At 60.2% G+C, this 24,226-nt stretch overlaps 1 protein-coding gene across 1 annotated transcript; it reads right to left on the bottom strand.

Annotated features, from left to right (window-relative positions):
• Nucleotides 1-1,618: 1,618 nt before the first annotated feature.
• Nucleotides 1,619-23,886, bottom strand: LOC122368701 (vacuolar protein sorting-associated protein 13B-like). The gene is made up of 26 exons (XM_043342897.1): nt 23,576-23,886; nt 20,055-20,232; nt 19,596-19,692; nt 19,249-19,439; nt 18,565-18,668; nt 18,217-18,343; nt 17,519-17,632; nt 17,072-17,280; nt 16,585-16,791; nt 16,156-16,291; nt 15,809-15,923; nt 15,337-15,479; nt 14,045-14,184; nt 13,484-13,636; nt 12,047-13,238; nt 11,616-11,821; nt 11,332-11,443; nt 11,010-11,087; nt 10,304-10,538; nt 6,982-10,008; nt 5,487-6,915; nt 4,786-5,290; nt 4,318-4,530; nt 3,015-4,064; nt 1,880-2,736; nt 1,619-1,672 (listed from the first exon to the last, which is right to left on the bottom strand). The coding sequence occupies exons 1-26, from the start codon at nt 23,660-23,662 to the stop codon at nt 1,619-1,621; spliced, it is 10,959 nt and encodes a 3,652-aa protein (XP_043198832.1). The 5' UTR covers nt 23,663-23,886.
• Nucleotides 23,887-24,226: the final 340 nt, after the last annotated feature.

Raw genomic sequence — 24,226 nt, 5'->3', positions numbered from 1 at the left:
AAGGGAACTGTTACAAGTAAAACGGCAACTGACATAGATTCGCTACTCAGCGAGTAGAAAATGTCCGTAGAGAATATCCCCCTCCTTTCCACTGAGGTGTTCAGTTCAGTGAAGAGCGTCCCTCCCTGTGGGGTCGCTGGAGACACGCTACTTAGTCCCACGGTGGCCGTGTCCCCGACTGTGCCAATCAGGGGAGCGCGCGCGGGGGGGACGTATCTCCGCGCCGGCCAAAATAGGATTACGGGCGGGATCAGCGGCTGATCGGCGGTCCGCGTGACAGCCGCCGCCGCAGGTGACAGTCCGTGACAGCCGTCAGAGTGGATCAGACGCGCCCGCCGCGCGCTGAGCTGATGAGTTCATCGACGGAAAAGTGGTACGATTTTTCACCATCAGGTCGCCGGGGCTTTGCGGGGACCGGCCGGGGTTTAGGCGCGATTACTCATCAGTGCCTGGTTAAGTAACTGCAAATCTGCCGACGCCGGACTGGTCATGTATGAATAATTATGCACCGCGCACACGAAATTAGACGTCCGTCTATTGTGCAAAAACACTGCCGGAAAACTGTGCAATGTGCATCAATATCCACAATAAGGTAATCGGCTATTCACAAAGGCGTGGCTCCTGACCAGGCCCCAGGGACAGCCAAATGCCGGGATTAGATCGCACATAATTAAGGACATTCGTCATGCATTTGCGTATGTACGCGTTCGTACACTCGACACTCCTGCGTGATTCACATCCGCGATGAGACATAAGCTCAGCACGTTTTTTATCACCCCGTGTATTGACGAGCTGCGCTACAAAGACCTCATCAGCCCATCTACCCGTCAGAGACCAGCAACTTCACACACCGTATCGATGTTTCCAGTGTATTTCACGGGATATCACAGAAGTATTCATTCCTCCTCTGCATACAAGAGGTGTTAGTTTTAACCGTAACAGTTCTGACCACCACCGTCCAAGACTGGCGCCATCAATGGAATGCCCCACACAGTGGTTACCCAACAATACACAACGTAACGACACATATAGTCAGCCGGCGTCTTCGTCTGGCACACCATGCTAACTTCCTTGTGTTGTTCAATATCAATAAACCCAATTCCACACCTTCATAGATGCGTCGTAACAACAAATACGTATCGGAGATGGAAGCCTTTACGCGTAACACGTCCATAGATTTACCGCCGGGACTGGGACTAGTTAGACCGTATCTCAAACCAGTCATCCTCTGCGGAGGCCACAGCCGTGCTAGCACGCTCCAGTACCAGCAGAATTGAGAGCCGCTCGGACCGTCGCACACACACAGACTCCGCTGGTCCCGGGCGAGGACGGATCCGAGCGCGGTGATAGGTCAGCTGCCGCGACCGAGGGCCGACAGAGAACACCAGCGTTAACCAGCGTTCTCCGCTGACAGAGAACGCTAGCTGCCCTAAATCCGCCCATAGAGCGGCAGCTGCCACAAGGACAGAACTGGCCGTCAAAGAGCATCTCCGCTGACTTACTCGGTAGTTCATTTCAGACACCAGCGACGGGAATCCGATATCACTCCAACGTCACCTCACTATTCCCAGCACAACCCTCCTTTGTTCTGGCCTCACCTCCAGGCGTCTCGCAGGTCTCACGCCAGCTGCTGCCGCAGCTCCAGCGGGAACCCGGTGCCGAACAGTCGTCTCTGCGCGGCCCGGTACGCCGAGACCAGCAGCGGCCGGCGCTCGGCGCTCAGCAGCACGGTGGCCAGCGCGGCGCCCTCGGCCGGCGCCGGCACACCGCCCCCGCCCCGCACGTACTCCGCCACGTACGAGTGGGTGGCCTCGGCGTGCGCCAGTCCGTGCGCCAGCAGCGCGGCCGACGGCGACAGGGGCACGGCCGGCGGCCCGGCGCGGCCCGGCCGGCGCCGCAGCGTCGTCTCGGTCGGGTCCGTCTCCGAGGGGACCAGGTCGGTGTCGGAGAGCTCGTAGGCAGCGGCGGCGCGGGGGGCCGCCTGGTCCGGTGCGTCCGGCTCGGTCTCGGGCAGCAGGCGCAGCTCTGTGGTCAGCAGGAGCACGGTGACGGCGGCGTACGCCGGCGGCCGGGAGTCCGTCACCAGGGTGGCGTCGGCCACGGCCAGCACGGGCCCGTCCGCCGCCAGCTGCACAGAGTACCAGAGCGGCGCCAGCGCGGCGCGGCACACCTCGCGCGCGCAGTCCGGGTGCCGCCGCGCCGGCCGCCGCCGCCAGCCGGCGCTGTGCAGCAGGCCCTGGCCCGTGTGCGCCAGCAGGTCGGCGGCGCCTCCGAGCGGCTTGGTGAGCGCGCCCACCAGGCCGCGGCCGAGTCCGCCGACCAGCGCGCCGGCCGAGCGGCCCTCGATGGCGCCCTGCAGCGGCTGGTCGGCCAGGCTGGCCACGGCGCCCAGCAGCGCCAGGCCGAGCCCGGTCAGGCCCTGGCGCAGGCCGTGCGTCAGGCCGGCCGGCGCGGCGCTCAGCTGCTCCTCGGTCCGCGCCAGGTGGTCGGCGTCCAGCGACAGCCGGTGCAGGTTGTGTGCCAGCGCGGCGGCCAGCCCGCTGACCGAGCTGACCGCGCCGGCCGTCAGGTGGCGCGCCAGGCTGGCCAGGCCGCGGCCGCAGCCGCCCACCAGGCCGGCCGGGCCCGTCAGTAGGCCCCGGTAGGGCAGCTGCACCAGGTCGCGCACGCCCAGTGTTAGAGAGCGCGCCAGACCGGCCGGGTCGCCGAGCAGGTCCAGCGAGGCCACCACACCGCCTGCCGAGCACAGAGCGAGTGTGAATGGTTGGGAACCAACGAACGTGAACAAGGAATCTAAAGGATAAATGAAATGGTGCAATTACCAGCTGCACGATTTATTTATTGCTGAGTTAATGAACTAAGACCACCCATGAAACAAACCCAGCTTACGATGGGAAGCACAGATACCCACACTTGAACATCTTCCTAGCCACAAGGCATTTCCCATTCGTTCAACATTATTCTAAACAACAACCTCTGAGCTCTGCCAAACAGCCAAACAGCCGGACACTGACCTGCTTTGTAGATGGCGGACCACATGTAGTGGTGCACCAGCTCGTCGAGCAGCCGCTCCAGACTGGTCCGCACGCCCACCCGCTGGAAGGCCGGCAGGCTCAGCGGCGAGTCGTCGATGGACAGGTACAGCTGCCGGTGCGTGCGCACGCTGAGCGTCAGCGCCAGCGGCTCCACGGTCAGCTGGTCGGCCAGCACCTGGCTGCAGAGGGCGGCCAGCTCGGCGCGCACCTCGGCCGGCACCCCGCCGCGGCCCAGGTCCCGCTCGGGCGCCGCGCTGCCGCCCACCGCCGCCATCAGGCCGCGCAGGTAGGCCGAGTACGCCGCGTGACACCGGTCCTCCACAAACAGGCGCAGCGGGCGCGCCTGCAGTCGCAGCGAGCGCAGCTGACTGCCGCCGGCCGCGCCCGGCTCCAGGCCGAGCTCGAGCAGCAGCAGCGCCGAGCGGCGCAGGGAGTTGACGGCGGCGCTGAGCGCCAGCGGCGGCAGGCCGGAGAGCGGCGGCTGGTGACCGGGCGGCGCCGGCGGCTGCTGCGCGGCCACCAGCACCTGGTACAGCTGGCCGGCGGTCGGCGGCAGCTGGCTGTCCACCTGCAGGTCGGCCACGCAGGCCGAGAGGCGGCACGGTGCGCCGGGCGCCGCCGGCGGGCACAGCAGCACCGCCAGACGGTCGGCCGTGACGCGCAGCACCTCCTGGCAGCGGCGCACGTCCGCGGTGTCGTCCTGCAGCACCACACTGAGCTGGTCACAGACGGCGGTCAGCTGGACGACCAGCGCCGCCGGACCGGCCGGCTCCGCCACCAACGTCTCCGGCAGCGGCGGGGACGCCTTCGGGGGTCTGGGCGAGGCGGGCCGCTCGGCCGCCGGCTCGCCGACCAATGAGCGGGACAGTCTGGCGCGCACGTCCTGCGCCGACACCTCCAGCCGACTGACGGGCCGCAGCTGCACGTGGTGCGTGTGACCTTGGACGCGCACGTGCGCCGTCAGGTCGTGGCCGGCCACGTGCAGGAACTGCGTGTTACCGTAGGTCAGGTCCACCGTGGCACGGTCGGCTGCAACAGGTGGAGGACATTTTCAATCAGAGAGCTGGATTGTGGCATGCGTTGTCAAATTCACGATACATGACACACGAACAAGCGATTGAGATGGATTATGGGCTTCAAGCATCCCTGACTTTCGAGTGTCAGTGTCTGTAGTCGAGTCCCTGACTTTGAGTACAGACACACGCACACAAGCAACGGCACCAATAGTTCTCTCTCAGTCCAGTGACAGGCTGGCTGCCTTGAGTGTAAACTCGCTCCGTACCGGTCGGGATCCGTCCTGAGGTGGCTCCGCTGGCCGCAGCGGTCGCCGCCGCGCCGCTCTCCGCCCCGCCGCCGGGTCCCACCGACAGCTGGAGTCGGTAGTGGGCCTCCTCGGCTCCGGAGGCGGCCGGCTCCGGCTCCGGCAGGTACAGGCTGTGTCCGGCGGGCACCTCGCCCGGAGCTCCGGCCGCCACAAACTGCTCCACGGGCTCGGCTGGAAACACGGACCCGACGACCGGTCAGAGACGGGGACACGGAAACGAAAACGGAGCAACAGTGGAGTCAACGATGTCATCATGACTCTGTTTACTTTCTAGCTTAAGGAAAGAAAAATAAGTACGAGTCCTTTTGGGCCTGTCTTGAAAAGCTCGTCCCAGCAGATCGGTGACTTTGGAAGCTTGGAGACCCACTATACCGCCTCAACTCCGCACTGCCCCCGAGCCCCTCCAGTCCCCGCTATGTTACTGACCGGGCTCCGGCTGTATGACGGTCACCGGCAGCGCCGTGTCGTTCTTCACCAGCAGGAACGGCGCCGCCTCCTCGCGGACGGTCACAAACGTCTGGCCGTCCCGCTGTGTGTACGCCGCCCGCAGCAGACTGTTGAGGCAGCGTCCGGCCGGCTGCGGGCCGGGGCCGTGCAGCACGCGGCTGCCGCGGCCGTCCGGCAGCTGCTGCGGCCGCTGCCGGCACCCGCTCAGGTCGAGCAGCAGGCGCAGCGGCAGCGGCGCGGCGGCCGGGTCGGGCGCGATACCGGCCGCCAGCTGCCACCAGAGCAGCGGCTGCGGCCGGGCGGCGCGCGCCAGCTGCCGGCCGTGCACCTCCGGCAGCCGGCCGCCGGGCTCTGCCGCTCCGCCGGCGGCCAGCGCGGCCAGCGGCAGACTGCGGCCCGTCTCGTTGACGACCACCACCCGCGGACGGATGTAGACATGACGCAGCCCGCCGCGCCGCGACGAACCCACGCTGAACAGAGCAACCTGCCGGATCAAGAACAGTGCGCGGTCACTGTATGGGAAGCAAATAATGAACAGTCACCAGCGAACCTTTGTTGGTTGAACAGCATCAAGAACTGAACAAATCAGCGGGATGCAGTCGCTCAAATTAATCCCTCCATTCAAATGTGTACTTTTTGTTCGCATCCTTCCCACGCCCGTTCATCCCACTATAACTGACCTGCTGTCGGACGAAGGCGGCCACGGGCACGGCGCCCTCTGGCGGCAGTACGCCCTGCCCGCCGGGCGGCGGCCGCTGGTACGGCCACTGCTGGTCGCCCAGCACCAGTTTGCTGGCCTGGAACTCCTCGCCGCCGACCAGGGCGCTGATGTAGAGCGCACCGTCGGCGGCCGGGGCGGCCAGCACGCCGGCCGGCGGCAGTAGCGAGGGGGCGGCGTCGCGCGCGCCGCAGCGCACCACCACCGGCTCGCCGCACTCGTTTGTGACCAGCAGAGTGGGCCGCACGTCCAGCAGCAGGGTGTTGAGCCAGGGCCAGCGGCGGCGCACCGTCACCTCCAGCTGGATGTCGGGCTGGTCGACGGTGCGCAGACCGGCGCCGTCGGGCAGCCAGTCGGGCCGGTCGGCGGTTAGCAGGGCGGCCAGCTCGGGCAGCGGCGGCGCCGGCCGCTCGGCCGCGCCCTCCTCCAGGGCGCCCACGGACAGCGCCACCGGCGGGCTGGACCACTCGGCGCCGGCGCTCAGCTTCATGGTGAGCTGGTGGGCGGCGGCCGGGTCACAGCGCAGCTGCTGCACGGCGCCGCGCCCGTCCAGCCGCTGCACCGCGCCGCCGGCCGTCTGCCGCAGCTCCAGCGGCGCCGGCAGCAGCGAGCGCGCGCAGAACACGGGCGCCAGCACCACCAGGGTGCGCCGGCACCCGGCCGCGCCGCCCACCGGCTCGTGCAGCACCGAGCACCAGGCGTGCACGGCGCCCAGCGCCAGCAGCGCCGGCTCGGCGGCCGCCAGGTCCACCTCTCGGTACACCGCCGCCGCGCCGGCCGTCATCGCCGCCACCTGTACCCTCGCTGAGTCACACAGCACCGACGGGGAGCAGGAGCGCGGCAACACCGTCTGCAGCTGGGAGAACGGCGCCGCCCTCACATCCGCCCACACCGCCGAGTCGAGCGCGTTCAGCACCTTCAGGCGCCCCTCCAGGGTCACCAGTTTCTGGGTGGCACTCAGTGGCCGCACGGTGACGATCACTGGGTAGCTGACGGCGCTGTCTGTCTCGGTAGAGCTCCGGTCGTCGGCAGGCGGGTCGGGGTCGCTCGCCGAGCCGGGGAGCAGCACCACCTGCTCGCCGTCGTTCTCCAGTGACAGCGGCCGGCTCCAGCCGTCCCGGTCGGTCAGGGAGAGTCGCAGCAGCGGCGGCAGGCCCCGGTCCCTCCAGCTGTGCAGCGCCGCGTGACCCGGCAGCAGCGGCTCGGCCTGCTCCGTACCGGCCTGTCCCAGCCGCAGCCGACAGCCGGTGTTGTTGAGGAGGACGTAGCGCGCCGGCAGCAGCAGTTGCCCGCCGTCCGGCTCCGTCGGTCGGTCCACTGCCAGGCGGTACCGCTGCAGCGCCGCCCGCCAGTCGGCCGCCGCCGCCGACAGTGTGTGCGCCGCACTCGGACTGAGCCGGAGGGTGGCCGGGCCGGCGGCGGCGAGCAGCTCCAGCTGCGGCCCGGCGGCGGGCGACGAGCGCACCGCGTCCAGCCGCAGCAGCACCGGCTCCAGCAGCGGCGCCTCCGTCAGGTAGGCGTAGTTGACGGCTGTCACCGAGAGGGCGCCGTCCGCCTGCAGACGCACCATGTCGGGCCACACGCTGGCCGCCGCGGACGCGCCGTCCAGAGCCACAGTGAGGAACACGTGCTCCTCGGGCCAGCCGGGCTGCAGGCGGTAGCCGGCCACGGGCGGCGGCAGCTCGGCCTGCCGGCTGGCCTGCTGCAGCCACAGTCGCGTCTGCAGGCCGCCCAGCTCGGCCACGGCCCGGAGCCGCGCCACGGCCGCCGGCCGGAACTCGGAGTCGACGCGCAGACAGGCGGCCAGCGCGGTGGGGCACACCGCCAGCCGGCCGGCCGGCCCGTCGCCGTCCTCCAGGCAGATCTGCACCCGCCACAGCGCGGCGCTGGGCGCCTTGCTCGTCTCCACCGGGATGGGCAGCTGCAGTCGGCTGGTCTGGCTCTCGGACAGCTCGAACTGGCAGAGCGTGCAGAAGCGGCGCCGCAGCCGGTCGTAGTACTGCAGCAGGCAGATCACCGCGGCCGGCTCCGCCTCCGAGGCGTGGCTCACCTCGGAGCCGGCCACAAACGGCACGGGGTACACGTGCACGGCGGTCAGGCTGCGCGGCTGACCGTACCGCCACGACATGACGCCCGACGACTTGTCGAAACTCACGTGACCGACCGGACAGGCGGCGTGGTCGCCCTGGGAGAACGCCATGAGACCCCGGCGCAGGTCGTCTTCTGAACGGGTTGCCAAAGAATGCAGTTCACCGTCCGGAACGCCGTTGGGGCTGAGACTGGCGGTAGATTTGATGTCTTTGGTGCTCGGCTGCGGAGTTCCCAAAGTGCCATCTTCTGGTGGGCTCGCTGCCGGTGCCAGTTTCATCAGCGACTCCAGACAGGCTAGCTGCTCGGCTCCCACGTCCAGCACAAGGGCGTCGGAGGTGACGAACAGCCGGCAGTAGGGCCGCGGGCTCCAGGGCTCCCACTCGAGCTCGGCGGTCAGAGTGGGGCTCCAGGGGGCCAGCAGCGGCCGCCAGGGGCCTGTCGGCAGCCCGCAGCTCACCGACAGGTCGGTGGTCTCGGCGTCCAGGGAGAGGACAGCCGGCCGCGGCGTCTCGCCGGGCAGGTACTGGCAGCGCAGCGCGCCGCTCAGCCCTGACACGGCGGCGCGCAGCCGACCGCCGGCCGGCGCCGGGTCCAGCTCCAGCACCAGCTGCCGGCTGGTGACGCTGACGGCGCTCACCACGGCCGCCCAGAGCCGCGCCTGGCCGCCCAGCTCCGTCCACAGGTCCGCCGGGCCCGCCCCCGCCGTCGGCTCCGTCCCAGACGGCTCCGGCAGCTCCAGGATCCTCTGCGCCGCCTCTGCGAGTGTGGTCAGCTGCCGGGCGCCGGTCTCCGCCCAGCAGAGTTTCAGCGGACGGCCCACGTCCACAGTGAGCGCCGCCGCGCCCGGCACGGCGCCGTCCGCCAGCGTGGCCGTCAGCAGCGACGGAGGGATGCCCGTCTTGGAGTGCGGCTCGCCGGGCCTGGTCTCCAGCAGGGTGACCGGGAAGCGCGCCCGCTCCGGCACCGGTGGCTCGTCCTCTGACCGTTCCGGGTCGCCGCGGTCACTCGGGTTACCGGCGAGCACCGATAGGTCGAATACAGAGAGCTGGAGTTTCCGCTCGGAGGGACGGCACGCCAGGAAGGCGTGCGGCTGGGAGGCGGAGACGTATAGGAGCGGCACAGGCCGGCCCGGCGACGACTTACCCTCAGTCTGCGGGCCGTGGTACGGTGGAGGGTCCTCGTGGTCGTACAGCGTCACCGTCACATCTCCCAGGGTCAGGAGCGCCTCGAACGGCACCACGGCGTCGGCGGTGGGCCGCTCGGTACGACTGCTGCTGATGCCGCTGTCCGCCGCGGCCGGGGAGGGCGGCACCCCGCCGACCAGCGGCCGCCGGCCGGCCGGGCGCGCCGCCACCTCTGGCGCCGCCGCGGCCGCCGGCGCCGGGCCCAGCAGCTGGCGCAGCGCCAGAGCCGCGTTATCCGCCAGCTGGCGCAGCAGCACCGCCTGTCGCACGCTGAGCGAGACGGCCAGCGGGGCGGTGACGTTCACCTCCAGCGCGTGTCCGGCCAGCAGCGTGGGCTCCGGGGTGCCGGGGGCGGCCAGCGCCGGCGCCACCGTCACGCGCACGTCACACCGCTCCAGCACAGAGGTGAGCGTCACGTCCCGCGGACTCTGCAGCGGGTCGTAGTTGTTCCACTCCACCGCCGGGTTCTCGCCCATCGTGACCAGCGTCTGCGCCGACTGGGGCTGCTGGCGGTCCGACTGGGCGAGCACCTCGTCCCAGGAGCCGGTGGCGACCAGCACCCCGGTGACGTCCGCCTGGTAGTGGCGGTCGTCCACGTCTGGCCCGGACCCGCTCCAGCCGGCCGGCGGACACAGGTCGGGCCGCAGCACGGGCCGACTCAGAGGGAACTCGGCGGCCGGCTGGACGCGCAGTCGACCCAGCTGCAGCAGACACAGCCGGCCGTCACACGGCAGGAACAGCCGCACCGGCTCGCAGCTGACATAGAGCAGCGGCAGGTCGGCGGCCGTGGCGGGTGGCGCCGGTCGCGGGCCGGTCGGGACCGCGCCGCCGCCGCCCGACTGCTGCCGCGCCAGCAGCGGCGTCAGCAGCGGCTCCAGCAGACCGCTGTAGGGCAGCACCATGTCCGGCGTCAGCACCAGGTCACAGGGCTTCAGGCGCACCTCCAGCTCGGTCAGACACTCCCCGCCGCTGCTGGTGGCGGCGGTCGGCGAGCCCCACTTCTGCAGCACGCTGGAGCGCAGCGCGCGGGTGCAGACGGCCGAGAGCAGCGCCCGGTGCTGCGGCTGGGACGGCTCCGGCTCCGGTGACGGCGAGCCGGCGCCGGCCCGGTCCGGGCACATGACCAGCGCGCGCGTCAGACGCCGAGAGCTGGTGAACACCACCCGAGAGGCGTCCGGGCGGACCGGGGACCGGTCCGAGGCCGAGCAGCTGGGGACAGACACATGGCGGATAACGGTCAACGTGGCCGGGAAACAAACACTAGAGGAGACTAGTTGGAAAACCAACCTAGTAAAGAAGCAGACATTCTAAATGTTTACTTCCTTCATCAAACTTTCGTCATGGCAAACCTAAAGTATTAAAAAAAAACTGATTGCGAGACAAATAAAACATCCTCCCTGGAATTTATCACGTCTGGAACATTTTAACCCACCAATTAATTTAGCGAAACAAGTCCCACTACCATCTCTGACTACCCCCGCCCCAGCCGGTCGCCATGACTGACCTGGCGTTTCTGGCCGGCTGCCGCGATGTCTCCAGCGAGGCCAGGTTCAGCTTGGCCTTGGTGTAGACGGCCTGGCTGTCTATGGAGATGGCCAGGTCCTCCATGACGGTGAGCAGTCGGTCGGTGCCCGGCGGACCGACCAGCAGCAGGGAGACGCGCGGCAGCGTCCACTGCAGCCAGACGGAGACGGACGGACGGGACGAGCGGTCCGCGGCCGAAACGGCGGCGCCCACCGCTGGGGGAACGAAACACAGAACACATGGGTACAGGCGGAGACGGACGGACGGGACGAGCGGTCCGCGGCAGGGACGGCGGCGCCCACCGCTGGGGGAACAGGAGAGCACTCGGTAACACAGTCAGACGGAGACGCCGAGACGGCGGCACCCACCGCTGGGGGAACAGGAGGAGAGCATAGTCAGGCAGAGACGGACGGGCGGCCTGGCTGGTTCGTGGCCGAGACGGTGACACCGACAGCTGAGTGAGCACGAGAGTTAAGTACTCAAAACACAAACACGTAGATGGTAGCTCCCATCACAGAGTGGCGACCGCAGGAACACATAGTAAAGAGCCAAACAGCTGTAGCCTTCATAGATCCGCGATGAATTTGATCCGTTACAGAAAAGCATGGTTGGGTCCCCATGAATGAATGATCGACTAATACAATCGAGGTAATATTCAGATGAGAGTAAGCAGCCGGTAAGATTACCGGAGCTGTCGGAGCGGAGCTCGTGGGACCGCAGCAGCTGAGCAGAGACCTCCTCACTCTGACTGGCCCGGGCGGCGTCTGCCAACAAACACAACAGCGTTAGCACATTAGCCAGATGAGGAAGAAATAAAAACAGAAACGGCCCTGAAAACACACCCCTCAGGCGATGCAAAACAGGATTAATGCGACGAATTGGAAACAGAAAGTGTGCGCGACATTTAGGACGTTTATCTCTCTTCCACTTGCAACCATGAATTGGCCAGCAACTGGCTGTTGGTCAATGGAGAGCGCGACTCCAAATATATCAGCTAACATGACGTACTGTCCAGTTTGGAGTCCTCTGCGCTGACGTCTGTCCCGACAGCCGACATCAGGGGCGCCACACGGTCCAGCACGGCGAAACACTGCTCCACCACCACGGCCAGACCCTGGATCTGTAGACAACATACAATGTCAAACGAGAAATGATGGGACGGAGACCAGTCCCAGATTGCCACTTAGCAGGCTGTCTCCCATTCATTACTCGACTGCTTCTGTTTCATTGCTCAATGGTACCCAGATCACAACTACTTACATGTCGCTGTCCCAGTGTGATCTGCAGCTCACCTGCCGCTGTCCAAGTGTAATCTGCAGCTCGGGCATGTTGGCGTGCACGACCAGGCTGAGCGGACCGGCGCCGTCGGCCGCCGCGCTGAGCCCCACGGTACACTCGAGCTCTGCAGGTGCCATCAGGGCGCGCCGCTGACCGCTCTCCAGTTGGACGTACACCTCGGCGCCCGAGAGACGGGCCTGCCACGGCGCCGCCGGACGACCTGAGAGGAGAAGGCGTCAGGGGCCGGTGGTCAGAGAGTGGACACACCAGAGAAAGGGGATGCACGCACTGCCAGAGAATGGCAGCTGGATGGAGTTTTTATGACACAGCACGCGCAAAGTGGCATGTATCTCAGTCTAGGCCCATGTCCAAATTACTAGCAATGATAGTTTATGAGAAAACCCTCCCCAGCGGCCGATATGAGGCCGTGCGGCAGCCGACTGACCTGCGGCCGCTGACGGTCTGGTGAGCCGGACGGGCACATCGGGCACTGTCGGCAGGGCGGCCGATTTGAGCACGGCGCTGTCCAGTCGGACCGAGGGCAGCACAGAGACCAGCTGGCCGTGCAGGCAGTACCGGTGGCCCGAGTCGCTGCTGCTGCGGACCCGGCCCGGCACCGGCGCCGGGTGGTGGCCTGCTGGGGTCGGGGGCGGGTCCGCCGCCCGCTCCGCGTCCCCACCCGCCCCGCCGCCGCTCTCCGGGCCGGCCGGCACGGTGACGGTGACCGCGCTGATCTGCAGGCGCACCTCCAGCCGCTCCAGCGCCGGCAGCCAGGCCAGCGGCGGCGCGGCCGGCGGCGCCGGCGGAGCGGGCGAGACGGCCGCCGCCGCGGGGGTATTGGGTGACACTGCGGGTAGGTTCCGCTCTGTGGTGTGGCTCCGTGCCGATCGCGAGGCTCTTGAGTGTCCGTGCGGCCGGGGTACATCGACGGCCGGCGAGCGGCGGCCGGAGCGACTGGACGCCCGGTCCTCCGCTGGCGGCGGCGGCGGCGGCGGCTCGGGAGGCTGGGGCAGCGGCGGCGGCGACGGCGGACCAGCCAGCAGCTGTGTGGCCAGGGACAGCCAGAGCAGCAGTGCCGGCTGCCAGCAGAGCAGGGCCGGCTCGGAGACAACCACCAGCAGCGGGCAGCTGTCCGCGGCGGCAGCGGCTGTGGGCAGCTGCAGTAGCGCCCGCACCGCCCGCTCACCGCCGCCGCCGGCCGCCGGCGCGTCGGCCGCCTGGGGCGCGGCCAGCACGGGCCGGCCGTCCAGCTGGCAGCGGACCGAGCCGAGGCTGGCGGCGCCGGCCCAGCACCAGCCGGTCTGACAGAGCCGCACGTCCAGACCGCACAGGTCCGTCTCCAGCGGCAGATCCAGCTGCGGGCCGCCCGGCTCGGCGCCGGGAGTCCCCCGGCCGGGCGCCAGCAGGCTCCGGTACAGCCGCAGCAGCCGAGCGCCCTGGCGCACGCTGAGCTCACAGTGCAGCCAGTCGGCGTGGCACACCTGTTCGGTGAGCGGATGCTGGGAGCCGGCCCACAGTGCCGGCGCCAGCAGCGCCTTCCAGTACACAGAGGCGGAGGAGAGGGAGGCGACCTGCTGCTCCTGGGCGGGCTGCCCGTCCGCTGCGGCCGAGACCAGCACCGCCTGGCCTGCCGTCACCTGCGACAGAGCGCACAGGAAACAGGGAAAACCGTCAGGAGCGGCGGACGTAATGATTTATTTCCAATCACCAGTGGGGCAATGTTCCCGCCCCTTCTAATGAATAGTCATCATGTCGGGCCTATCACAGTACTTCATAACTGGCAGGTATACTCAACAGAAAATACAAAGGCAAAGAGACTCTAGTCAACCAAACAAAACACCCGTTATGCTTCGAAGTTCGAATTCCTTGTATCGAGACTGACCGTGCATCGTGTGTGTACGTGGCAGTTGTAGAGTAGCGCGGCGGTCGGCCGCCGGAGCTGGGAGACACACCGGCACAGCCGGGACGGGTACATGGGCTGCTGCTCGTTCCACTGGATTGTCTGACAGCGCAGATGGAGGCGCACCTCACCGGCCTGAGGACGGGGGAACCGGGACAGATAAACAATACACCAGCAATGCTGGGAGACGCACCTCACCGGCCTGGGGACGGGGGAACCGGTGAGACAGCCGGGACAGAGAAACACAACAGCGGTAGACGCACGTCCCCGGCCTGGGGAAGGCAACATCATTATCAATAGCGATCAGCCGGATCATTGGAGCTGAACAAGCACACATGATCTCACGAGCCCATCTCCTCGCCAACAACTCTGTCATCACATCACAACGCCCAACTGCAGCATGCAGCAGCTGTACCTCAAACGATGCAGCCGCTGCCATCCTCACGATTACCCCTACCGTGCCACGGACCCACCTCGCCCAGCTCCCCATGACCGGCACTCACTGTCAGCCGCTGCCCCTCCCTCCGCTGTGTCGAGACCCACCTTTTCCAGGTCCCCGTGGCCGGCCACCACGGTGACCCGCGGCTCCAGCACCGTCAGCTGCAGGCCGCGAGCCGGGGTGTTGGCCTCCAGCGCCGCCGCCTCTCCGGGCGGTATCGGGCCCGGGCGGGACTCTCCGTCCGCTGCGGGAGGGCGGAGGGGTGGTAAGAGTGGACTTCTTCGTCTGCTACAGAACAGGGGCGGCACCGGACCAGGGCGGACCTCCCCGTCCGCTGCCGGAGAGGGGAGGGGGCGTCGGGGTGGGCCTCCCCGTCCGCTGCTGACAGGGGAGGGGGCGGTCAGGGTGGGCTCCCGTTCACTGCGGGAGAGGGGAGGGGGCGGTCTGGGTGGGCAAATGAAAAGGTTTGATTATTTCAAATGGATACGCTTTTCCCTGGCACGTGAGCTACTTTTCAGTGGTGAAAATCGCTGCTATAATTTGGGCGTATTGTCGGAAAAAGGAACTTTTCTACAGATCACAACCTGTCCAGCGATGAGGACGACTTCTGCAATACAGTGCATCATATAAAGCTGCTACAGGCTAGGCCTGCACTACGCAGTACACACTACTCAGGTACTCCTTCTGCTGGGGTCGACTGTAGGGCGGGTAGGTCACGCTGTGAGCCCAGTGTACTCAGTACTCACCCTGCAGCCTGGAGTCGGTTGTAGAACGAGTACTACTCACCCTGCTGGAGTCGGCTGTAGGACGGGTATGGTTACTCACCCTGCTGAGGTCGACTGTAGGGCGGGTAGGTCACGCTGTGCGCCTGTGTACTCACCCAGCTGGGGCCGGCTGTAGGGCGGGTATAGTTACCCTGCTGTGACCGACTGTAGGGCAGATATTACTCACCCTGCTGAGGTCGACTGTAGGGCGGGTACAGTTACTCACCCTGCTGGGGCCGGCTGTAGGGCGGGTATAGCTACTCACCCTGCTGGCCGGTCGGCTGTAGGGCGGGTATTACTCACCCTACTGGGGCCGGCTGTAGGGCGGGTATTACTCACCCTGCTGGAGCCGACTGTAGGGCGGGTATTACTCACCCTGCTGGAGCCGACTGTAGGGCGGGAATTACTCACCATACTGGGGCCGGCTGTAGGGCGGGTATTACTCACCCTGCTGTGGCCGACTGTAGGGCGGGTATTACTCACCCTGCTGGAGCCGACTGTAGGTCGGGTAGGTCACGCTGTAGGGCGGATATTACTCACCCTGTTGAGGTCGACTGTAGGTCGGGTATTACTCACCCTGCTGGGCCGACTGTAGGGCGGGTAGGTCACGCTGTAGGGCGGATATTACTCACCCTGCTGGGGTCGACTGTAGGGCGGGTAGGCCACGCTGTGCGCCGCCGTCAGCAGGTGATTGAGCCGGTGTACGGAGCCAGAGGTGACCAGCACCTGGGACGGACCGACCACCAACCGGAACATAGAGCGCTCCGGCAGGTCGCTGGGCAGAAAAAGACAGAGCTTCAGTCACAGCACACTGGCGTAGCTGCAGGCCAGACACACGACCAAAGACACACAGAGGCACAGTCACATAACCAGCCGACCATAAGTTGGAAGGCAGTGCAGCACTCGAGCCATCATTGAGGCACATCTCTGCACCTTACATTCACCACTCACCAGACTAGCCGTTCTGATAGAAGTCACTACGCTCTCATACGATAGCACTCAGTAGAACGAGCCAGAGCGCTGCATCCCACGCCCAGCACAGAGCCGACCGCTCGCCTCGGTCGCTGACTGATCAGCAGCGGCCTCCCGTCCGTTCTGACTGACCTGTACTCCAGGTCGGCCAGTAGCGGCATATCCTCCTCGCCAAACTCCTCCGGCAGCTCCAGCTGGTAGAGGTAGTCGGCAGCCATCGCGGCCGTCCGCTCCAGCAGCCAGCTCTCTGCGAAACGGACAGTGCGGAACATACAACACTGAGTGGCGAAGGTACGGAGTCATGGCACAGAGCAGCATCATTAGCAAACTAGCATAACGACAGTAGCCGTCTCCGGAAACACAGACTACCATTGCCCACGAAATGAAAAAGTGGTACCAGTACCACAGCTCCTAGAAAGACCGATTAGAGCGACATATATGAAAGACTACGAGCGAGCACGCTCGCCTCGCGCACGTACCGGTTTTCTCCCTCATGTGGCTGTCCCACTGAATGTTGTACTGCTGTCGGGTGTCCACCGGCCGGGCGGGAGGGTCGACGAACAGGGAGCCGGCCATGTACGCCTCACTGGGACGGCCCAGCTCCAGGTAACTCACCTGGTAGATTCACGGGGAGAAGGAAGTCATGGTCAAACAATACCTCTAAGGCCGTGATACAGCGCTTACTGAATGGGGAAACTGTGTCACTGGCCTAGTTATAAGTCGAGGGTAATCAAATCTGACCAGCCTGACTTAACTATAGCCGGGTGATATGAATTGTGAGCGCCTTCTACCTGTCCACGAGCCATTAACTGCCCTCAAGTACCATCCCTCTCACCCCACCACTACTCTCTACCGGCCCACTCGCCCAACATTACTGTCTTTATCGGCTCACTCGCCCCACCACTGACCTCGAGCGGCAGGTCTGTTCCGGGGTGGTGTCGGCAGGTGCAGCCGCCGCACGGCCGCAGCGCCAGGTGGCTGATGCCCCAGCTGCTGCTGACTGCCTGTACACCGCGCACCACAGAGCTGAGCATGGCGCCGGCCGCACTCAGCCGCAGGTAGGGCGTGAACCGGGCGCGCCGGCCGGCCGGACACGGTCGGCACGGCTCAGACATCTGGGGAGAGATGGGGAGGTGAAGTTAGAAGCAGGGACATGGCCGGCACGGCTCAGACACCTGCAGAGAGGGGGGGGGGGGGGTCAGATGCAGGATAGGAACTGCTCTTAGGGTGTCGGGTGACTAATCCGAGTCAGAGGTTTTGACAGCCATGGAATAGAAAATTAAAAGAAGTCGAGAGATCAAGACAGTGCTTTGATTGGTTGGGTTTGAACTGAAGATATGTACCTAATTATTAAAAAAGCCTGACGAAATACATCTCCCTGCAGTTCCGTCTCACCTTGAACACCGAGTCCACCTGCTGCACGTACACGGAGAAGTGCACGACGCGCTCGTGGGCGGCCAGCCGCGCTCCAGCGTCGCCCTCCTCCTCCGGGTCGTCCCACGTGATGGGCAGCATGGCCATCGGAGAGGGTACCGCCGACCACACCCAGTCGGCCCACGAGCCGGCCGCCGGGCCGCCGCCGCCGCCCTCCTCCTCACCGCCGCCTGCCAGAGAGCCAGGGCGGGCGTCACGGGAGTCAGATTTCAAACGATCCGACACGTCCAATCATCCAAAATCGGAAATACATTGACAGGTTACAAGGATACACACATCAAGACGTCAGCGGATTTTCGACGCAGTAAATTTGCCGTAATTTAAACTTCCAATTTAAAAATGTAAATGTCTCAACATACTGAGTACCTAATGCCCAGCAGCCCTCGACTATCGTAAGTCGCGTCTTACCGCCGTCCGAGGCGTCGTCGGCCGAGGGTCGTCTGGCGCTGTCCGGCACCAGTTCTCCGAACAGCAGCGCCCGCGTCAGCTCCATCAGACGCAGCAGCATCGGCACCTGCACGTCTGCGGCGGACCGGGGACAGTCAGATACACAGAGACCCGCGTCAGCTCCATCAGACGCAGCAGCATCGGCACCTGCACGCCTGCGGACCGGGGACAGTCAGAGACAGAGACCCACGCCAGCTCCATCAGACGCAGCAGCATCGGCACCTGCACGTCTGCGGACCGGGGACAGTCAGATACACAGCACCCGCGTTAGCTCCATCAGACGCAGCAGCATCGGCACCTGCACGTCTGCGGACCGGGGACAGTCAGAGACAGAGACCCACGCCAGCTCCATCAGACGCAGCAGCATCGGCACCTGCACGTCTGCGGACCGGGGACAGTCAGAGACAGAGACCCACGCCAGCTCCATCAGACGCAGCAGCATCGGTACCTGCACGTCTGCGGCGGACCGGGGACAGTCAGATACACAGCACCCGCGTCAGCTCCAGCAGACGCAGCAGCATCGGCACCTGCACGTCTGCGGCCGACCGAGGGATAGTCAACGTAAGCTACCGTGAGTTAAGTGTCACATATAACGCATACATCACCGTGTATTAGAATGAGTCCGTTGTTATCCGTGACAACCTGCCGGTCGGGCTCACCTGTGACGGAGAACTCTAGCTGCGGGCAGAGCACGTCCCAGCGGGTGACGTCAGCCACCGGGGAGTGGAGGCCGCTGAACTGCTGCAGACAGCGCACCTCCAGCGAGCACCGGTACAGCAGCGGCTCCTGCGGCACCGACACACTGCCGTCAGACTCCACCGGCAGCGCGGTACACGGCTGCAGCTGGAGTGTAACACTAAAATAGTCTGGCAAAGACGCGTAAAGTCAACGAACAAATAATAAAGGTTTGGTGAAAGTACCTAATAGAACAGTGTCCAAGCTGCCGTTGTCAGCAAATCAGCTAGCGGTAAGTTGCGACTATCTTAGGTGTACACTGTTCGACCGACCTGGTAGCTCTCGATCTTTCCCGAGGCGTTCCTTCGGTCCAGACAGACGGTGAAGTCGGCCAGCTTCACCAGCTTACGTAGGAACAACAGCGGGGGGACAAAGTCTGAAACAGATACAGCTCGTAATGGTGCCATCGACAATAGACATTGGATAAGATCAGAGATTGATTCGCCGATATCGAACGCTCCTATATTTTTACGGTACCGGCCGAACAACGCAATTTTGACAGCACCGTTCGAAAAACGCCTCAATTAGGCACATAAAATAAATGCGTTTGCATTTGAATTCTTCCCTCCCTCTATTAATTGCTTTAGACGGTAAGGATAAGCCTCACTCCTGGCCTGTTCATTTTCTACGTCACCACCCCCACGCCTGTCAGGGTTGAATGCCTAGATTCACGAAAAAGTACCGTTCTTTGATATCCGAGACATGCTGTTCTACCCGTCTAATAATTACCGTGGACCCCGGCCAAGACCGAGTTCCACGTGCGGTCCCGGTATTGTAATTCACGGCTCCACTTCACGGCCCCTCCCGTCCCCTCTCACCGGTGAAGGCCGGGGTCCACGTGTGGTCTGAGCATTTCACCCGTCCACGGCCCCTGCCCTCTCACCAGAAAAGGCCGGGGTTCACGTGTGGTCCCTGGTATTGTACCCCACTCCGCGGCACCTCCCGTCCCCTCTCACCGGTAAAGGCCGGGGTCCACGAGTGGTCGGCAGACTGAGAGCTGACAGTGCGAACGTTGATGCTCAGCACAATGTCGTCCTCCACATACTTGAGGATCAGGTTGTTGCACACCACACTGAGGTTGTTGGTGATCTTTTTGACCAGTGTCTGGATGTAGCCAGGAGGAACTTCTTCTGTTTCCAGCTGCTTCCTGGAGAGGAGAAAATGATGGATTCAACAGGTGGGGATATTAAAATGCACTGCAGGTAACATGGTTTACTCACAATGATGGGCATCTAGCAGCAATGTTTAGCATTGCAATCCAGCGACCACATGCAGAATTATCATGGTGAGGGACTCTGCTTACTTTTGCCTATTGGACTGCTGCTTTGAGAAGGATGACTCACTACTGGTGTCTGAGAAATCCAGCCTCTCTGTATCACTTGGCAGACGCATGACACATTCTGGAAACAAAGGACAAAATGAATGCACAAGGAAAACACTCAGTTGTGTTAATCAGCCAGGACAACACTAGGCACTGCACAGGTTACTTTTAAATATTATCAAATTGCCCAGCTAATCCTAACTCTGAATAACATCAAGATTAATCTGATTTAGTGGTCAGGTCAACTTGAAATTGAGATAGCTCAGTAAGTATCAAAACTCAAATCATGGGACTGAAATAGGCAATTAGATTGAATACGCATTGGCCAGGTCGACAGTTGAAGCCAGTTGGCTTGGTGGCATGATTGGTAAGTCACTGAGATTCAATTCCTTGCCCAGCCATAAAAGAACCAAGCATTGCCAGCCTGTTATTCCCACTCACCCATTGTGTCAATAGTAACCACAATGGGCTCAGAGGTGAGCTTGTGCCAGGGCACATGGATGCGCATCTCGTGGATGTGGCCATTGATGAAGCGCAGTGGAAGATTGAGCTCCCGCTCCAGCACATCAGTCTTGAGGTCCAGGTTGCTGAAAACTGCATCTCCACCCCAAAGAGACACCTGAAAAGGAAGAAAGGGTGAAGATCAAATCAAAGCATGACTAACAGTACAATCAGTTGGTGACATACCAGGGAAATAAGCTAAAATTAGAGCGCTCTATTTATTGCTCCTACCCCATGTTGAAGAGATACCCCTAAAAGCGTGATCTTTTATCGGCCCTTACGCAGCAAGGCAGTACTTCTCAGACCGGTGGATGGTATCAATAGAAAGAGAATGCGTCAAAGATTAACATGAATTAATTAAAATAACATTAAAATGTTTATTAAGCGTGGAAATAAGTCCCAAACATAAGCTTATTATTGCTCCTACCTCGGCGACGGCGCTCCCCGCAGTCAGCGGAGAAGCTAAAATAAAAGCCACAATCCTCCACCGGAAGTCAATTTTAGAGCGGCCGAGTGGACCGATGCGGGGCCACCAAACTGAAATAAGACGTGGCTAGCAATTGCAAACCGCCATAGAAATCAATATCTTAAGACATACAATATGGGATGATTTCTCTGAAGCTGGAGTGAAAGCATGAGTAGATTGCAAGAAACGAAATGCATAGATTGGTTGAATTATGTACAATAGGCACAGCTCAATAGATGAAGCCATTTCTATGATGTTGACATTTGACATAACCCTTCCTCTCCTCACCTATGACCTAAGTGCATTGGCAGTTACCGGCATAGTTTTTGAGCACGAGTGTAATTCGCCATCGGACCGCAATGCATGTTGCTAGGCTGCTGCAATTACAACGAACATACGAATACTGCCTTCATTTGAAGACGTTTGTTTTTTAGGCGGTCTTTGACGCACAAGGGGGCATACCTGTCGACAACTTGAGTTTCTCCGAATTTCAAAAACTCCCAGAATTTCAATTCCTTATGCACTGTTGTAGGTACAGCTATGTTCACAAGTTTTCGTTTCCTCCTCTTCTAAAAAGGATGATATTTGTCCATTTCGTGCGTCGCTGATAGGAGGGTGCGTTTAATAATTAGGCCCAACGCTTTCTGTATCCGCGAGTACCTTCAAAAGGGAACAACAGTTTCCATTTATTACACCATGGGACATGTGACAAAATGACCACTGGAACACGCATGAAACGGAGCTCATATTCCTAAAAATGTCTACAATCACTTCTTTTCTGACACTATTAGCAAATACCATCTCAAGTTAGGTGGTTGACAGACAGTCAATGGAGATCTGGGGAGACTGAGTGATGCCAATTCACCACTTAACTGATAATGAGGGCCGAGGGAAGAGAAACATGCAACATGCACAACTGACAACTTGACAAGTGACAAAACACTACCACTATTGCGCAGTGCACAACAAATTACAGCAGCCAGCCCAAAAAATGCTTTTGGTGGCTAATTGCAAAACAAGTCACTAATAGATGTCTTAGTTGCAGCTGAGCACTGCACAATGATCACACTGTTCACGCATTGAGTGAGACGCCACAGGTGGTTTGAGCCACACTTTGGTACAACTGCAAATCTGAAGTGTTGTCATGAGGTTCATGCCTCCATGATCACAGCACTTTGGTTGTGGTTGGCATAACACTTGTAGTCTGCAGAGTTCCACATGAACTGCAGACACCTCATCTGGTGGTCTTCATGTTGCTCAACTTCTTCAGGAGGCAAATGTCGACCACCCAGCGGAAGCATGGTCCTGCAGAAAAGAAGGGTAATGCATAAGGTACAAACATTATCTGCTGAAACAGCCCCTTCTGTTGGCTGTTATTAACTATGTTATGTTAACTTTTAACATAACATAACAACATGTATTCCATGTATATTACATTTGTTGAAGTAAAATACTGCCGGCTATTTCAAAACCAGAAAATGGAATTATATTGTGGCATAATTCACATGCTCAGCTATCAGTATCAAATAATAAATTAATTTAAAATTTGGCATATTCTATAAAACACATTCATAGAATATTCTACTTCACGTCACAAGGACTCACAATCTTTCTGTTGGGTGTTTGATTGACGCATTAACTAAGTTTGTCTTAGGTTTTATTATTGCAAAAAATTCATATTGCATTATTGTATCAAAATACTGCCAGCAATAACAAAACAAGAACATGAAATGTCAATGAGCAAGCCGCCTTTCCTAAAAATGGGTTACTTTGAAAAATTTTAGTTTCTTTTAAGGAAAAGGAGAAATGATTATCAGGTAATTATCAGAAAACCACTCAACCAGCAAGTGGCTGGGTGGTTTCACAGCAAACATCAAGCCAAAACATATACTTACATTTATCTAACAATTGAGCCATTTGACTACTACAAGGATATGTGAGCAAAGTAATAATCCAATTATCCAATGTTGACTTCCTTGCAAAGTTTATGCCTTATTTTATGAAAATGTGTCACTAGAATATGATACTTATCATCGAATCTTATTTAATTTACGATTTATTTCGATCAAAGCGCACATGGAGTCCTGCGCCATTTTCGTCGACGATGAATATGATCGTGTTTCATGAAGAGATAAGGGGTTTCAATGGTCTTTCAAAGCAATAATTTGATGCAAAAATTTGTAGGAAATAATATAAAGCTGGTTCAAATGGCCATCAACCATTTAAAACACCAAAAATACTCACAGCTCTGTCCCAACAACCACGCAGCACCGCGCACGCCACACAACTGGCACAATGCCAAAACTGCTGTCACAGGAGAAATATTTTTTTTTCTCTGTTGCAATTGTGGAATTATTTATTAAACAGAAGATGATCTTTCCGAAAAACCGACTGATTTCGTACCAAGATGCATGGAAAATAAAAAAATCCCGGTAAGTTTATTTGTATTGTTTTGTCGATTTTGACATGCTCCTAGTTTGCAGCCATATTTCGATATGTCCTACAGGGAGTTCAGAATTATTTCAGGACCAATCTTTTCCTCGTTCATTTTCCCGTCGATCATGAAATTTTTAGAGCGGAACAATTAGTTTCCAGGCGGTCCGAGGGGTTTTCGTGAGAAGGGTGCAAAAATCGGCGTCATTTTTAGAGCCTCGACACCAGCTCAACACAGGACCCTATGGGAGACGGTGAAGTAGCGGGAGCAATAAATAGAGCGCTCTAATTTTAGCTTATTTCCCTGGTGTGTCACCGACTGCAATCAGAACCTCACGATCCAAATGTGCCCTTCACAAAGGCCATTTCAGGCTTAAATTCTATTCACATGAATCTGATATGCACTACTTGGGTCATTTCCACTTCTTGGGTTCAGTTTATCAGCATGAATTCATAAATTCAGTGTGAATTTGATGGACTTGTAAGTGGGCTTGCATCAACATCGATCTCACAAACTGCACTGGCACTCAATAATTTCAATTGTTAGCAGCACAAATCTTACCTGTGTGTCTTCTGCTTTAAGGTTTTTCACATATTTTTCTACAACATTTAACAGGAGTGGTGTGATGTATGATTCAATCTTAAACATTTTGGTCTGAAATGCCACTTGTTTTGCAGATTAGGCTCCAATAGTAAATTATAGCCAGAGACAGAATTCAAAGACCCTCATCACACTAAGACCTAAGTGTATGCATCGCAGGAAGGTCTTTACATCGCAGCGGCATCCAAAATGCTTGATTATTCAAAAATCGGAGCCCCAGAAACACACAAAACCGGCTACGTGTAAGCTTGGTGTAAGCATTTGTAAACAAACGCCCTCTGTAGGCTGGCAATATAGAGACTTTTGGTAAAAAATCTTGTATGAAAACTTCTCACGTAGCGCAAAATTTAAAAAGATAGCATTTGCTATGTGACATAAATCTTGATCCATTTAAAACATTAAAAAGCGTGCAATCTAAGGCAATTCAAAAGAAATACCCGTAAGTTCATCATGCTCCGGTGCTATTTTTCGGTGCCTTCTGTTTACGGAAAGAAAATGTCTCTAGAATTCTGAGACGTCCCTATAAGAATTATTGAGAAAATTTACGTAGAGGTCGTCGAAACTTGCGCAGCTTTGACAAACATTCTTATGTTCTTACTTAGACTCGCGAGT

Source organism: Amphibalanus amphitrite, unplaced genomic scaffold, assembly GCF_019059575.1.
Source record: "Amphibalanus amphitrite isolate SeventyFive unplaced genomic scaffold, NRLGWU_Aamphi_draft 000969F_arrow, whole genome shotgun sequence".
Taxonomy (NCBI): Eukaryota; Metazoa; Arthropoda; class Thecostraca; order Balanomorpha; family Balanidae; genus Amphibalanus; species Amphibalanus amphitrite.
This window is presented reverse-complemented; position numbering and strand designations above follow the sequence as displayed.

Bases quoted from the DNA above. Each gene is read 5' to 3' on its own strand.
- LOC122368701 (XM_043342897.1), bottom strand. From the start codon at position 23,662: ATGTTTAAGATTGAATCATACATCACACCACTCCTGTTAAATGTTGTA. The intron at 5,291-5,486 runs GTCAGTTATAGT...TTGATCCGGCAG, and splicing joins CCGCCTTCGTCCGACAGCAG to GTTGCTCTGTTCAGCGTGGG. The intron at 1,673-1,879 runs GCCGGGCCGCCG...CGGGCCGCGCAG, and splicing joins TGCGGCGCCGGCCGGGCCGC to AGACGACTGTTCGGCACCGG.